The sequence below is a fragment of the Aythya ferina genome (genome assembly GCF_964211825.1).
Source record: "Aythya ferina genome assembly, chromosome: 1".
Lineage (NCBI taxonomy): Eukaryota > Metazoa > Chordata > Aves > Anseriformes > Anatidae > Aythya > Aythya ferina.
Genome location: NC_140296.1, coordinates 143175482 through 143191008, shown reverse-complemented (window position 1 = coordinate 143191008; position 15527 = coordinate 143175482). Strand labels below are relative to the sequence as shown.

At 49.3% G+C, this 15527-nt stretch overlaps 1 protein-coding gene across 3 annotated transcripts in view; it reads right to left on the bottom strand.

Moving 5' to 3' along the window:
- Nucleotides 1-298: 298 nt before the first annotated feature.
- The window catches only part of SLC6A12 (solute carrier family 6 member 12), a 32005-nt gene continuing 16776 nt past the window's right edge, over nt 299-15527 (bottom strand). For all 3 annotated transcript variants that reach the window (XM_084528831.1, XM_084528829.1, XM_084528830.1), the window contains 9 exons: nt 14471-14605; nt 12890-12993; nt 11912-12036; nt 11692-11804; nt 10882-11019; nt 9544-9646; nt 4600-4700; nt 3365-3535; nt 299-1538 (listed from right to left, as the gene is read on the bottom strand). In XM_084528831.1, coding sequence (XP_084384957.1) covers nt 1395-1538; nt 3365-3535; nt 4600-4700; nt 9544-9646; nt 10882-11019; nt 11692-11804; nt 11912-12036; nt 12890-12993; nt 14471-14605 — 1134 coding nt within the window. In that variant the 3' untranslated portion in view covers nt 299-1394. The remainder of the gene's footprint in view (nt 1539-3364; nt 3536-4599; nt 4701-9543; nt 9647-10881; nt 11020-11691; nt 11805-11911; nt 12037-12889; nt 12994-14470; nt 14606-15527) is intronic.

The following is a 15527-nucleotide window of genomic DNA, read 5'->3' as shown; positions in this document are numbered from 1 at the left end:
CAATTCTCCTGCAAGGTGCGATACGGCACTATTGCAAGGCAGCTCCACACGACCGTGCATGCCCTGGACTACAGTAAGGCTCCCAGGGAGATCCTGCTGCTGGCTTTTCCTCTGGTTTTAACCGTGAAATCCTGATAGGCATTCAGGTGGGTTTTGGCACCAAGCGTTAGGGCCACGCGTGTGATGTCCCAGCCTCTGCAGGACAGGGCTGTGTGGCACCACATCGAACGCTGCATCCCTGTGAAATCTCTCCCATTCAAGACCACCCATGCAATGAGACACCGTTATTTCAACACAATCTGCTGCCAATGAACCCATTTATTTATTAATTATCCCTTTATCTTGCCTGAGTTTATGACTGTTGTGCCCAATTTTGCCTGCCTTTTCCCCTGAGTGGTCACCAGTAGAGCCGAGACAGCACAATCCTTCTCCCACCCTCGCCCCAAAGCTGCTCTGCAGCGCAGAATCAGGCCCATCAACTCCTTCAATTAATTCCTCTATAAGATGCCCCAGCAGTGCAGTTAAATTTGTGGGCGTGCAGTCCCTGGGGTCTCATTTCTCTCTGTTGTGCTGCAGCTCATTTTTAACCAAACTGCTCTGGGACTTTGCCTTCGCTCCATGATTTTTCTGAGAGAACTAAGACTCAGCTGTTTCACTCTCAGGTGCATGTTCACTGGGCCATGTGGGTTTGACTAAGAGCACATCCCCTGGATAGCTATCCCTCATCCCTTTCCCACCCTGCACCTGCCATGAGATCCATCATCAGTAACTGTGGTTGCATCCAGCGCCCTGTCACTTGTCCCTTTCAGCAAGAGCCGAGGCTGTAACTGCTCACACTGCAGCCTCCTTTCATCATTGCCTGTGATACATTACTGGCTCCCTCTCCCTCCTATGTAGGTGACCTAGCAATACACTTTCCTTTGTCATCCTCACGCTTCTTATGTACTTCTGAGCCCACTCACTTATTTCCTGTGCTAACGCCCCATCGTTTTGTGCCTTTGCATCCCTAACTTTGCTCCTGCACACCTTTATTCTCTGCTCTCTCTCACCACTGTGGTTTCCTTTCCTCCTCCCAACATCATTGCTTCATTTTTTTTTCTTTTCTTTTCTTTCCTTTTTTTTTTTTTTTTGTTAACATATTACTTTTTTTTACATTTATTTCCGCCCCAGCCAGTGTCAGTACTGGAGGACACCTCTGACAAAAGTGTGTTGCTCCCTGCCCAGCTGCCAGCAGGGAGAGTTGTCCGTGGGGTGTCCTGAAGCTGGAAGGAGAGATGTCCCTGGTGTCTCAGACGTGAAGGAGAGAAGGGAAGAGCCCAGGAGAGAAAAGAAACTACTTCAGGAAGGAGAGAGAGCGAATCAATCCGGAGCACGAAGCCGACATCCCCGGTGCCTCAGAAGTGCGTTTCTCTCTCTGTGATGCTGAGCACCTCCCGGACTGGAGGGGACTGCTCCTTGCGCTCCAGTTCGGGCAGACACGCTGTGTGCTTCTTCACCTGTGGCAGGTCCTCTGCTGGGGAAATCAGCTGCACGAGCCGCTGCGGAGGGGAAGTCTCTGTTAATTGAGCTGATAAACAAAGTGACACCAAACAGTGATCTGCAACCACTGCTGGGAGCAAAGGCGTCCGGAGAGCTAATGCATGCAGCTCCCACTCCTCTCCTGCTGCATGGCCATGGATGGGAGAGGAAAGAGAGAAGGCTTTCTTTAGCTGCTTGCAGCAAAAAATATTTCACCCCTGGGCTCAGACCCTTCCTGTGGACTGACACCTGACATACAGGGCCTCACAGATGTACTTGTTTGCAGAAAGGTGCTAGTTATTACCCCACAGACATTTTTCTATGGCCACAGGGAAAAAAGAAAAAAAAAAGAAAAACGAAAAAAGAAAAAAGAAAAAAAAGAGTAAAGCCCAATATTGTTTCCCTATGCCGAGTAGCCCTGCTTCCCTTTGAGTTTGGTGGGGGCTGGGATATGATGTCCCTGCTGAGTACCCACAGCCACAGCTACTTGTCCCTTCGTGAGCTGTTCAGGCCACGGTACTCTCCTTCCTTGCAAAGCACATCAAAAGGAGAGCAGGCAACTCATCCATGACCCATTTGATTAATTTCAGTGCTTCCACTCACTGTGAAGTGCCTGCCAGGATTCAGGATTTCAGTCATTTATTCAGAAGTATTTGCCCCATGATTTATGAAACCAGCCTTGGCCTGGAGCTACTCTATCAGCAGCTCATTGCAAGTTTTCAGTGCTTGGGACTTGAGCTGTCTTAATCAGACACATTAAGAAACAACATTTGTGTTTCTTGATCAGTCAAGTGTAACAAGGGGAATCAGTTTGTTGCAGCAACTGATCATAATTACCAATTAAATGCTTGCTTTCAGTGAAAGGTTTGCAGTATTCAGTTAAAAGGAACCGTACCTGGAAGCAGCTGTATCGGGAAATTAATTCAATACATTTGTGGGGCGTGACTGGAAAAATGGAACAGGTATGTTTTGAGAAAACTTGTTTACAAAACAGGAGCAAATATTCTGGGAGGTGTCATGCAGTTGGCTTTGATTCTCCCCTGAATCAGCCCGAGCTTGGCAGCTGATTCCTTCGTGCATGCCTCAAGCACATCCTCGAAAGTTTCTTCATAATAATGTAACTGAAAAGTCCCTAGAAATTACAGCTAATATAATTCAAACCAGGGCAAATAGAAAAACCCTCAGTCTGAAATTGGCCAAATCAATTCCTTGGATGTGCTGTAACATAAGCATTAGCACCACTTACAGCTGCATTTCAGCCCAAAGGCTCAAAGCACTTTGCAACAGGTGAGAAATATTACCTATTTAGCGAGCAGGACATTTGGGCAATTACTTCACAGACATCTCCACGTCCTTATACAGACATGTAAAAGTTCTGAGCTGTGGGGAGTCAGACATAGTGCCAGCCACGACTTCCTAGACAGTCTTCCTAGCATGAGGCCAAGGGGTCTACAGTGAAAGAGAGCAGGCTTGGCCATGGCATTGGGCAGACCTCTACAGATCTGTGAGCATCTCCTCTTTAATAGCCCGTGTGCAATTTCTTCAGAGAAAGTAACACAGCTCTTGCCCAGCACTAAAAGGGGAGCAGGGGAAGGGATGAGAAGTAAAGGCAAAACAGATCCTGGTTTTGTACCAGGCGTGCACTAGTGTGAGTCTGTAAAGGAAGAGGACCCTCCAAGAGAGACCCTCCAAGCCCCACAAGTTGCCAGCAATAGCTATAGGACACTCTGGGGAAAAGCCACCTTCTCCGTGGAGAAATGTGCTAAGTGCATCTTCCCTGGTGCCCTTGCCATGCGCCGTCATGGGGAAGCAGCAGCAATTCACCCAGCGACCACCATCTCAGTACCTGCTTCAGAGGTCCCTTGGTTCTCAGGAGGATGAAGATGGCATAGAGAGGAATGCAGACCATGGAGGAGAGTGCCATCATCCAGCCCAGCACGTAGCCCCAGGTTGGGTACACGTAGGTGTTGTTGTACTTCAGGGGTGTGTACTTGATGAGGGAGAACAGGAAGACAGCCTGAGGAGCAGAGAACAGACATAGCCCAAGGATAGGGAACACAGCCAGACAGCAGTCTGGTCACCCTACAAGTGCCAGGTGGCAATAAGTGTGCTGCCTTGCATGACCTGGCACAGACATTGCTAGCTGCAGCAAGGCAGGGCTTGGTGCCTGCTGACTGCACGTGGGGTCAGCTCACAGCCAGGTCCAGGCCTCTCTGCAGTGCAAAGCCTTCAGGCTCCCTGTGTGCAACCTATGCAAGGCTGGCAGCAGCTCTGAGTCCATGAACACTGAGACAGCATATTAGTCATATCAAGGTCAGGAATTGTTGTTGTCCACCTCAGAAGCCCTCCAGAAGTACTGTGTGGGCCCAGATTGATACCTCTAGGGGGTCTCTGGCCACAGAGCTATCAGATTATTTGGGCTGGATCAGGCTTGCTTTGAAGATTCCCCCAATATTCAACTCCTTGTGGAGTCCAAGGACAAGGGACCAGAAATATTTTGTAATCCGTGGGTATATGTCTTGTCTATGTTCCCACAGAGGTCAAAGAAAGCAGCTCACAAGATCAAGCACAGGAGCAGAATTTGCCTCAGAAAACATGTAAACACCGGTGGAGCAAAACTGGACATACTCAAAACAGGCAAGAACTTGTCTGACTTAGGGTTTCCTTGATTTTAAAACACAGTTGTCACAGAAGTTTTCAAATATATTTAATAATATGGAAAGCAAATGGCCATAAAAACACATTTCTGAGTCATTGGAGGTCACAGGAACACAAGCTGAAGTGAGTATTTCAGAATAGGGTAATACTCACCAGCTTTTTATTCAAAATTTGACCAAACCTCTTCAAACTTTGAGTGTGCATTTTCTTTTGCCTGCGCAGTAAACAAATGGCTCTTCAGGCTTAATTAATTTTCCAGGCAAAAGATAAAGCTTTACAAAGGAAACAAGTTGCCACCTCAGCTATGGATAAGCTTGTGCTTCTCCATAGTGGTTTGATAAAATTACACAGCACCTTGAAAACAAACAGAGAATGCAGGGAACCAGAATAACGTGTTGTGTTGTGGTATTTGCACATACTCACCAAGCACAAGCCTGGGGTGATGACCAGCCAGCATATCTTGATCAGGGGCCACGGCCGGAAACCAATCATGTCCTCAATGTTGTCGTAGAAGCGGTTGGCTCCTTCACCACCGGCCAGCATGGAGACAAAGACAGAGGTGAGGAGGTGAGATCATTGCTCTTCCCTTCAATCACTACTCGCTTCAGATCCCAACCTTCTCTGTCCTCAGTATCTCTTCCTGGCAAAACACATATCTCTCCTAGTGAAATAACAGCTGACAAGCTTTGCTGGCATCCAGAAAGCCCATCCGTGGCTAAATGCAGAGGGAAGTTTTTAACTTCAGCCATAACTTTTTGGAAAGCTTTGAGTTATACTGTGGGTGTCTGATCTCTTATTTCTCTCCTTAGCTTCACTCGCTAGATTACGTTGTCCATAATAGTTCACCCAACTGAACCTTTGGATACAACATAGAGGAATATACCTCTAAAGATCATCTAAAAGTCCTTCAACTGATAATACCCTGTCCATTAACTCTTCCCAACCCAAAGCATAAATTGAATATGTATGCAATAGTATGCAGAGGAAAAAACACAATGCAAATGGATTTCAGCAGACCTTGTAGGCTAGGATGTCTTCAAGGTGTAAGATCCTTACATTGGCCAAAAAGAGAAGCAAAAGGAAGAAGAATCAAAAAGTCATTCATAAGATGCCCTATCATCTTCCTAACTACTAGAAGTACTACGTGAGACAGCCTTAGATTAAATAGGGTAACAATATGAGACAAAATGCTCGAGCTAACCTCTCCAGAGAAAGGGTTACCACTTAAGTATCTCTGGGATGAAATAACATTTATCTTACTGATGTTTTATCACAGTGCTTAGCTGATAAAGAAAGGCTTCTGCCTTTAGGGTTGTTTGAACTCATGGCCATGCCACATTTCCCACATACAAGTGTGGTGAGACCATGCTTCTTTGCATCTTGACAGCAGAAGGCTGTGAAAAATATACCCAGAGGACTTGCCACACCTGCAAGTGCTTAGGGTTTGCTGGGTTTTATTTGGGGTTTTCTGTCCTAGAATTAAGCCCCAGTATTATGATTCCTTTATGTGAGTTCTACAAAAGCACATTATGTATGCTTTTCTTTTCTGTAATTCTTTGTGTAATTTTCTGTATCCCATGACTAATGTTTGCAGGAAAGCCCTCTTAAAACCAGCCTTTTGAAGTACTTAGGATGGGGAGGAGCAGGTTCTTTGAATACCTCATGGCTCCCATCTTGAGTTGGCAAGTTAACAAGTAGCCTTGAGCAAAAACAAGCTGTGGCATATCAGGGGACTCGCAGGCTCGTGTGGGAGCACAGCCTACATCAGAGAACAGAACCCTAAAACTTCCAAGCGGTAAATCCCATGAGGCTTCAGATAGCATTTCTGAAAATAAATTGGGGATGAAAGGGAGATGGTATAAACACGTGTTCTGCCAAAAAACTGAAATCTTCCACAGGGTGGAAAAAAAGGAAAGCATGATAAATGATCCGACTTGCAGTTTACAGTCTGAGCACAGTGCAGTCTTTTATACCACACAGTGTTTCCACAGAAACACACCGTGATGTCAGAGACACGACGGATAAATTCATTTACATTGGTGGCTGAAGTCAGTTCCACTGCAAATTTGGAGCTAGTGAAAGAGACAGAGTGATCCAGGAAACACAAAGGTGTCGGACCAAAAGAAAGACACACAGACATCCATTCCCCACCAAGGAAACAACACAAGCCTTACACCACTAGCTGCTGCATGCCTCCACCCGTCCTTATCCCTATTCCCTGTAGTATAGCCATCAGGTCCTGTGTTTCCACAGCCACTGTGGCAGTCAGGGGGTGAAGTGGTGAAAGACAAAGGGCCCTGACAAGAATGGCCTCAGAGAGTATATGAACAGGAGGTTTTACATGTTCTGCATCTCACAGGCACATGAAGAGGTAATCAAGCTTAAGAAGTCATCAGTTCAATTACTCAGCATTGGCTTTTTGAGCAAACTAGAAGCTGGAGGCCATGTGCAGTCCCCCTTCCTTCCCAGGATTAGATAAAGCTCCAGAAGGGGAATCCTTAAGCCTCCTCAAAGATACTGCTGCTGGATTGAACAAAGATGTTTGCTGTTATCCCCATTATTCCAAGACAAGGGAGCTGCTGTGCAGGCTCAGGGCAGCTGTCCATGCACACCGGTATCACTTCTCTTCTGCTGACCAGTCCTACATGCTTTCACAGATGCTGCAGTCTTCCTGGCAACTCATTTTATTTTGCTACATAAATTTGTTGGAATAAATTTCATGTTAACCCAACTGTAGATTTGTTTATATCCTTATATTTTGTCCTTGTGGAACCCGTCTCATTTTAAGTAGCTTATAACAACTGCAAGTGATACCCAAACTGAAAGAGACTAAGATTTTTTTTTCTTCCACATCCAGAAATGGTGAGTTTCATAGATCAATAATATGTTCTGGGAAATATTTCTCAATACAATCTGTTCAAATTTTTAGTTTGGAACATACAAAAAAAGTCCCCCCTTTTAAATCTTTTATCCAAAGCTACATTTATTTGCATTCCTGTGTATCAAATTTCATGCACAGGATGTCAATAGGTGATGTCCTTGGCTCCATACCATAAAGCTAATCTTGTATCTGCTCCCTTGCTGTCCCAAACCTGCAGCGCCCACCCCTGCACCAAACCTGTGCGCAAAGCCAGCAGCAGAGGTGTTGGGGCACTGCAGGAACAACACGCCCTTTGGGTGTCAGGTGCTTTTAAGGAGCCCTTGCTGTCCATAAATAAACATGTAAGGCTGCCTGTAGCAGGTGCACCTGAGAGGATAAAGCACGCCCAGCGAGTGCAAGCCCAATGGGCAGGATCCAGCCAGGAGGAGCCTGCTGCTATTGGTAGCCACACTGCATGTGAGTAAAAAGACAGAGAAAGATTTATGCCAGCAGGGCACAGATTCACCCTGGGGCCACCCACAGGTACCTGCTGTCCTCAGTTTGCTCTAGCTTTGTAAACAGTCCTTTTAGTTTCAGCCCCATCTCTCTTGTAGCGATGGAGGCCCTCCCTTTCTCCTGCTGATCCTAATGTGCACACTGTGACTGCCTGGAAAACGTCCTCCCCACGTCACATTTCCATGGTATCATGCTGCAAACCCCAGCATGCAAAAAGTGTGCTTGTTTGTATGAAGGCTGGCTCTCCCAAAATGGAAGGGACAGAGGTGGGGGGGGGAAACCAAACCACCTCCAGCACCTCACTGCAGGTGGGATGCCTGAGATCCTTGCACGGGCAGAGGGTGATACGTGAGGAAAGCCTCAGATCTCAGCAAGAGCATCTGCCTGGCAGCAGAGGGAAGCTGCCAAGCGGTGGGTGGCTGGCGTATGTGCTGGGAGAGGGGAAACTCGGAGCGCGTATTTGTGTTAGCAGAAACGCTGTAATTCTTCACAGTGTAAGCAAGAGGCTCGGTCCTGCCAAATCTGAGGCAGGGAAAAAAGCAGTGGCTGGCACTAGGCACATCTTTTCCACTAAGATGGCCCACCTCAGCCTGCTGACTGTGTCTCAGCCCAGAACCAGGCCTGTGTGATGGCTACTTTCCATGAGGAGCGGGGCGGCAGGATGCACAAACTGCACTGTAAGTTTCACATAACTCAGTGTGCTGATAGTGGAGCCCTGTCATGCATGGGCAGGAATGTCTCCTTCTCCCTGGAAATCCCATGGGGGATGTGTAGAAGTTGACTCTAAATTTAAAGCTGGCTGGGACCTGGCACTGCAAGCCCTCAGGTGAGCTTCCCCTGTAGGACATCTCACTGGAATAACCTCTCCTACAGACCTGCCTTTCTTGCATCCCTGGGAGGTCAAGCACAAGCAGCTGGACCTGCTCGCATTTCAGCTAGAGGGGAGTCCATTCAGACAAGAAATTGGCTATTGCTGTACATAAAGTGTTTGGAGAACCCGAGAACCACTTCATCAGCTACTCAGCTACAGCTACTGCAACCTCAGTAAAGCTGCAGGTGGCGAAGAGGGCAAAGAGGGACTGACTGTTCACTGTCTCTTCTAAAGTAAGACCCAGGTGGCACCAAATAAAACTAGCAGGTGGCAGATTCAAAACAAGCAAAAGCTAGCGACTCCTCATGCAACACCACACCAAGCCATAGAGCTCCTTGCTATGGGGTTTTGTGGATGATTAATGCTTGTCTGACCCAACTGGAAAAAAATCACAGAAGTGAAATAAATAGAAAGATTTTACTTCTGGTTCTAACAATCCCCGAGGCAGTAGTTGTTAGAAGCTGGAAGAATATTCCCAGAAAGAATCATTTCCTGTTGGAAAACCCCACTGCTATACCCTTTCCTAAGCACAGGCTTCTGGCCATCAAAAGAGGTATGGTATGGTGCTTGTGCCTGCAGAAGCCTGCCCTTGGTTTCCTTCTGATAGTTCATGGAGCTCAGACTAATCCTGCTCCTGCATGGTCTAGTTACAGCTCCCTGAGAGCCAAGTCCCACATGCTTCTACGAATGCCATCACAGCCTGTGCAAACAAAAACCATGCATTGTCACAGATGTGACACATAGCAAGTCGGCACGCCAGCACTTGGTGTGAAGCGAACCAGCAGGACTAGACCAAAGGCCCAGGATAGGGAGACTGAGACAGAGGCTGAAGAGCAGCAGTCACTCCTCTGCAACTGATTTTCTACCTCAAAGGACAGCTGGGAAGAGAAGAAAAGATACACAAGATGAGGAAGCTTCAGAGACGGAAAATTCCTACTCCAAATGTGGAGCAGCTAAAAAATGTTGTAAGGAAACACTGGAAAACAGACAAAAAAGAGGGTCATTGCAGCATTTCTTTGCCCCCTAAGGGAGTGGATGGATCTTTTCTATCCACCTCCACTTCTTTACTCCCAGTCCTTGCCTTGAGATGGAGCAACACAGGCTTTTGTCTTCCACTTACCGTACACCCATCCTACACAGATGACTTCAAAAATGGCCACAAAGAGCAGGCAGGTGCCACTGGCAGCGTAGTAATCAAAGAGCTGGAAGATGTACATCCCGCCCTGTGAAAGAGGGAGAGAAGAGGGAGTCGTGTCAGGTTTCTATGCCCACAGGAGTGGAAACCATTTTGTTGTTGGTTTTGTTTCATTTTGGTTTGGTTTGTTTGTTTATTAACCACATAGCAAGCGACCAGCATCATTCCAAAATATGATGTGGCAGTGCAAATCTCTGCACCTAAGAAATTGGGATCCGGAGGATTAGGATATTCAGATACCATATTTTATCTCTATTCATCTTTATGCATTGCTCAAGGTCCAAGCAGCACGATGACAGAAGCACACCCCTCCCCTGCTGCCCCTGCCTATGGGCTGAGCCTTCTCACTTGCTGTTGGCTACCTCTGAGGCAGCTCAGCGGACTCCTCCCTCATATTTTCATGTGTTTTCTCAAAGAGAAAGCTGCTCTGTTAGAAATCGAGCAGATGTTTCCAACAGTGCTGAAGGACTCAACAGCAGGAGAGTGAACCCTTCATCCCACCACATGTGGGGCGATGTCCTGCAGCGGTGGGCGTAGGCACTTTGGTGCGAGGGGGCAGACAAAAGCCGTGGGATCCCTGAGCCCAGCTTCACAATCCAAGCTCTCTTGATCACAGTGGGAGCTGCCTTCAGCAAATCCTGAGCCAGGATCCCGTTGGAGGATCGCTCAGTGGTGGCTAAGAGGCTTAGCAGGAATTAGCTGTCACCACACAGCGGGTGGGGACAGCGCAGAGGAGGGCTGAGCCCCCTGCCCACGCGTGTGGTGTGCAGGCACAGCACAGCACCACATTTTATGGACAAACACCACGTCCGTAGCATCAACACTGCATCAACACGACTCTGCTGCCTCTGGTCCTGGGATGACAGGCTCTCCCCTGGCCCAGGGAAGGGGGTGATGCAGCCATTATCCCATCCTTCCCTCCTGCTGCCCTGTTCCTTGTGGAAAGTAGCCAGCAAATGCCTGCTGATCAGCCTCTACACGTGAACAGTGCTCATTTTAGCAAGCTGGTATTTGCACAGGGCTGTGCGTCAGGCAGCCTCGCGGGGCTGCAGGACTGTCGCTGTGTCAGGCTGGGCTCTGTGGCTCTGTATTGGTGTAGGAGCATCACACTGGCTGGGAGAGACACCAGCTAATGCATCGGAAATTAAGGATAAATAACAGCATCAAAGACAAGCCTGCTGCCTCTAAGTGCTCCTCCAGAGCAGTCTAGCAGGGCTTCTGGTGTTCTGGTGCTTTGTTGTAACCCAGCTCCACCTTTCTTACCTCAGTGACCAGCAGCAGGCCCAGCAGGTAGCAAATGACTGCGATGGTCAGGATCAGCAGCTCCCGACGCCCCTTCTTCCGAAACACGGCCGGGAACATGTCAATGAGAGCTGTCACCATGCTTTCCACACAGACGAACTGCAGGAGAAGGCAGGTCAGAAAGCCCAGTGTCTCTCCTTCCCCAGGCTCATGCAGATGCTGCCCTTGAGCAGGGTGAGGAAGCATCTGAGATGGCACCAGCAAGCACTGGGACAGAAGGGAGCTCCCCTTGCCACTGTGAAGCACAGGGAGCCAGGACAAATGAGAAATGGAGGTGTGAGACCTCGTTCTTCATGTTCAGGGGTTGAGGTGCTCCAAAGTGGAGCCTGAGCAGAGTGCCCTGCCTGGCACCCATGCTGGGACACCACCCTGTCCCCTCCAAGCAGCACACAAAGACTGCACACTGCCCCACCGGGTTTTCCTCCTGTGGTACCAAGGGTACAGGAAGGTAAGAGATGGGCCCAGTGCTGAGGGGAGCACACAGGGGATTGCTCCAGTGAGATGCAGGCAGTGGAAAACAGCACCACTCCCCTTTGTAGCTGGGGATGTAGCTGGGACAGCCTCTCCTTTGAGGAGAAGGATGCCACCACGCATAGCCACTGGCCGTGGCTCTGAGCACCCACAGCGTGGAAGTGCTGTGGCCAGTGTGGGGATGTATGTGAGGTATTAGCAAAGCACACACCACCTCGTCCTTTTCCATGGCTGTCAGGAGGTGCTCAGTGTGGTTACAAGTATTTTGGGAGTTAGACATGGAGAAGCTGTTTGCTGTACCTGGCTGTCCAGTCCCAAGAAGATCAGCATGAGGAAGAAGAGGCAGGACCAGAGCTGAGACACGGGCATCATCGTTACTGCTGTGGGGTATGCTATGAAAGCCAGCCCAGGACCTGGCAACAGACGGTAGCATGACCATGAGCTCCCTCCATGCTGGCTTTCACTTCAAAAAGGCCCCCACTGCCCTCCTCAGGCTCTGAAGCCTCCCGGGAAAACCCACCTGATTCAGCCACTTCTGCGATGGGCACACCCTGCTCTCGAGCCATGAAGCCCAGCACGGAGAAAATGGCAAAGCCAGCCACGAAGCTGGTGGCACTGTTCAGGAAGCAGAGCATGAAGCAGTCCCTGTGGGAGGAGAGCAGAGAGAGCATCGTACCCCTCTGCACCTAAGCACAAGGCACCTAAGATACTAGAGGAAGATACTAGAGGAAGGTGTCAGTGCGCCGCTCCACTGGTGACAGATACAGTTTGAGGAGCCGTGGGGAAGTAATAATTGCCTGCCAGCAGCCACAGCAGCACCTATTTGGGAAGGGATGAAGAGGAGAGGTGATTGATGTCTCCATCCAGAGTACTATTAAATTCTCCATCCATGCTGGAGCAATACTTGAAGGAATAGCAGAGATCCAGCTCCTTGGAGCTCTGGGGATGTGTCAGAAATGGTCCTGATGGCTTCACTGAGCTTCATGTCAGGCCATGGAGAAAACAGTCCAAGGGCAAGGAGGAGGCCAGACAGGCTCAGTTAATCTCCTTGATAGGATCAAAATGCCACTGGTAGTACCTTACCCTGCTGCTAGTAAAGCACTGGAGACAGAGGGCCCAGCAATCATCATCTTTGTACCATCTCCCCTGCCCAGCAAGGGACAGCAGAGCTGGCCACGCAACCTACCATTCGCTCACCCTGTCAAAACAGCCCGTGGTGTCTCCACGCTGGCTGGACACATTCTCCACTTCCATTCCTCCTCCTCTAATCCCTCCCATTTCCAAGCTGACTCATGCAAGGGAGCACTTCTAAAACAATTTTCTGGTTTTCTGTGTTCCCATAGCCCCTCTCCATCCCTGTGCTGTGTTGTCTGCAGCTTCCAAACTCCGAGCACCTCCTCATGCAAAAGAGCACGACCCAAGGTCTCCCCTGGGGACGGAGCCTTCCTCAGGTGCAGCAAATTTCCAGAAGGCTGCCAGGAGCCCAGGCTCCCCTTACCTGTAGCAGTTGTTGGTATATTTGTTGTAGCTGCCCAGAGCTGTGAGGCACCCCTGGCAAATGGCATAGGAGAAGAGGATCTGAGTGCCTGCATCCATCCAGACCTGGAACAGAGAAGGGCAGTGGTCTCCAGACCTGGCAACAAAATTAAACAAGTGGCTGTGCCCTGTCTGGCAACAACCTCTCCATCAGGGCAGAACAAACAGATTTCAGGTTTGAGGGGTGCCCTGGCATTGCATGGGAAAACTGAGTGGGCTCGTCCACCTCTGCTCCAGCCCTGTGCCCTGTGGAGGGTCCCTTGCTGTCCTGGTGCATTGCAGGGTGAACCTGGCCCTGCCCAAGCTGCAAGGTAGCAAGCAAGAAGGAAAACAGCCCACCTCTTTGTTTGTCTGTGCACTCCCCCTCGCTCTCTTTTCCCTCTAAGCAGCCTCCAGCTGCAAACAGGCAGGCAGCTGCAATTTGGCAGCCTTCAGAAAATCCCAGCCTGGGCGCTTGCACTTGAATCTGCATGAATCTTTAGCAGATACACACATACATGGGAGCCCTTTAGGCATGGGCACACGCACACATCCTCCTTTACACCCAAACTTCACACTCTGCCTAAAATCAGCAGCAGAATCCCTCACCCCTGCCGCACTGCCTTGCAGCAGCCTAGATAGACCATGTCAGCTTTGGTTAGCTTTTAAAAGATAGGGAGGCTTTCTCTGAATAAGCTCTGGCCATGAATAAAACACATTCAGCCCCCGTCGCCCCCCTGTTATTTATTTTGATATTAAAATGCCATTTATGTTCAGCTGGCTCTCGCGCTCAGCGCACTGCAGATTTTGTATTGACAACACATAATTGCATCTGAAAGCCATTTGGGGGAAGACAGTGTGTTTGGCAGCTGGTTTGGGAGCAGTTGGGGCTTCGGCCATCTGGGAAGATGCGGGAGGTAAGCTGGGGCTGTGGGCTAAGCATATTGCTTGGCAGCCACCATGAGAAAATTTGGTGGTGGAATAATTAGCAGCGGCGGTGTTTAAATGCTCTTCTCGAGGGCGGGGGGGCTGCACTGACACCTCCCGGGGATGGCACAGGCATGTGGGGCATTGCTGAGCCCATTGGGAATGGGAGGCAGCCTGCTGAGGCAGAGAGAAGACACCAGGGGCTCCTTGGAGTGGGGTCTGCAGCCCCCAAGGGTGCTGCCCAGCTGGGACAGGGGAAGCGAACCCACTGCCCGGCTCCAGCATGCACTGTCAGCGTGCAACGGGTCTCAGGAGGGCCCTGTCCTTGCCAAACAACGCTCTAAGAGGACCAGAAGAAACGAGAAGTGGTAAATTGTTTTCACCCCACCTTTCCCTAATTATTTGTCTTTAAGAACCAGCAGGGCCATCTGCTCCGTGCTGAATATTTCATGTGCTGTGCTGCTTTCGACGAGCCCATGAGTGGAAACGACCCACATACTGTGCTCCCAAGCAGAAAGGCTGTGCTGGATGGGGGACAGACCCCTCTCGGCTCCTTGCAGAGGTCTGAAGGTCCCCCTTTAGGGCAGACAGCCAGATGCTCACGCAGCAGCAGCCCCAAGGGCCCGCGCCCACCCACCTGCGGGTCTGCCAGCCTGGAGATGTCCGGCTTCAGGTAGAAGATGATCCCCTCGGCAGCACCCGGCAGCGTGACTCCCCGCACCAGCAGGATGATCAGCATCACGTAGGGGAAGGTGGCGGTGAAGTACACGACCTGTGGACGTGAGGAAACCACAGGGGAGATGGTCAGCGGGGATGGGGTGCAGGTATCCGCTCCTCTCATCTGCAGCCCCCGCCCTACACACCAGCCTTGGCTCTGCCACCGGCCTTAGCTGCTACTGCTGATGTAGTCGTGGGGTAGGGAAGGGATTAATCAAGGTTAGATCTCAGCAGTGGCTTAGTTAATCTGCATTTTGTTCCTCACCCAAGGCTGTGCCACTGGTTGCTCTTGCTATTTTCTCCTTCCAGCCATCATCATTTCCCTGCTCTCAAGCTGTTCTCTTCATCTTTCTAGAGCTGCAAAAGAAACCTGGGTCTCCTCCTGTCACGGAGTTTTAATGAGGAGTTATTAAAATGATCCCATTCCCAGCAAGGGCTTTCCAAATTAAATAGCAACTTTTTGTGTCCAATTTGAGACACCTCATTTCCAGAGGATGCTCATGTGGTTCCCTCATCGCTTCTGAGCTCACAGGTAAAAAATGGGGGCACCAAGAACCTCAAAGCTTTTCAAGGAGACATGGACCATTGCTCATGTAAAGCTTTCTTTTCACATCTTGTGTGTGAAGTAAACAAATATTAAATCAGAATTAATCATCTCTAATCCATTGACTAGCTTGACATTTTTGTTTCTTTGCAAGCAAGCTGCAACTTCCTAACAGGTATTCATTACTAAAATTCATCCAAGTAATACGCAGGCTTGTTTACTCTATGGATTCATAGTGAGGGGTTTAAAACAAAGTTGCTGCTGCATAATGACTGTTGGTCAAATAAGTCACAGTGTGTGGCACTCTTACTGTTCCCTTACTGAAGTAGAATATGAGCACTTTTGGCACAAGTATGAAAATCTACCTTCAGAAATCACTTCTGCGGGGCATTTATACACATCAGCTGGATGCATAAGGAAAGGAAACATGGAA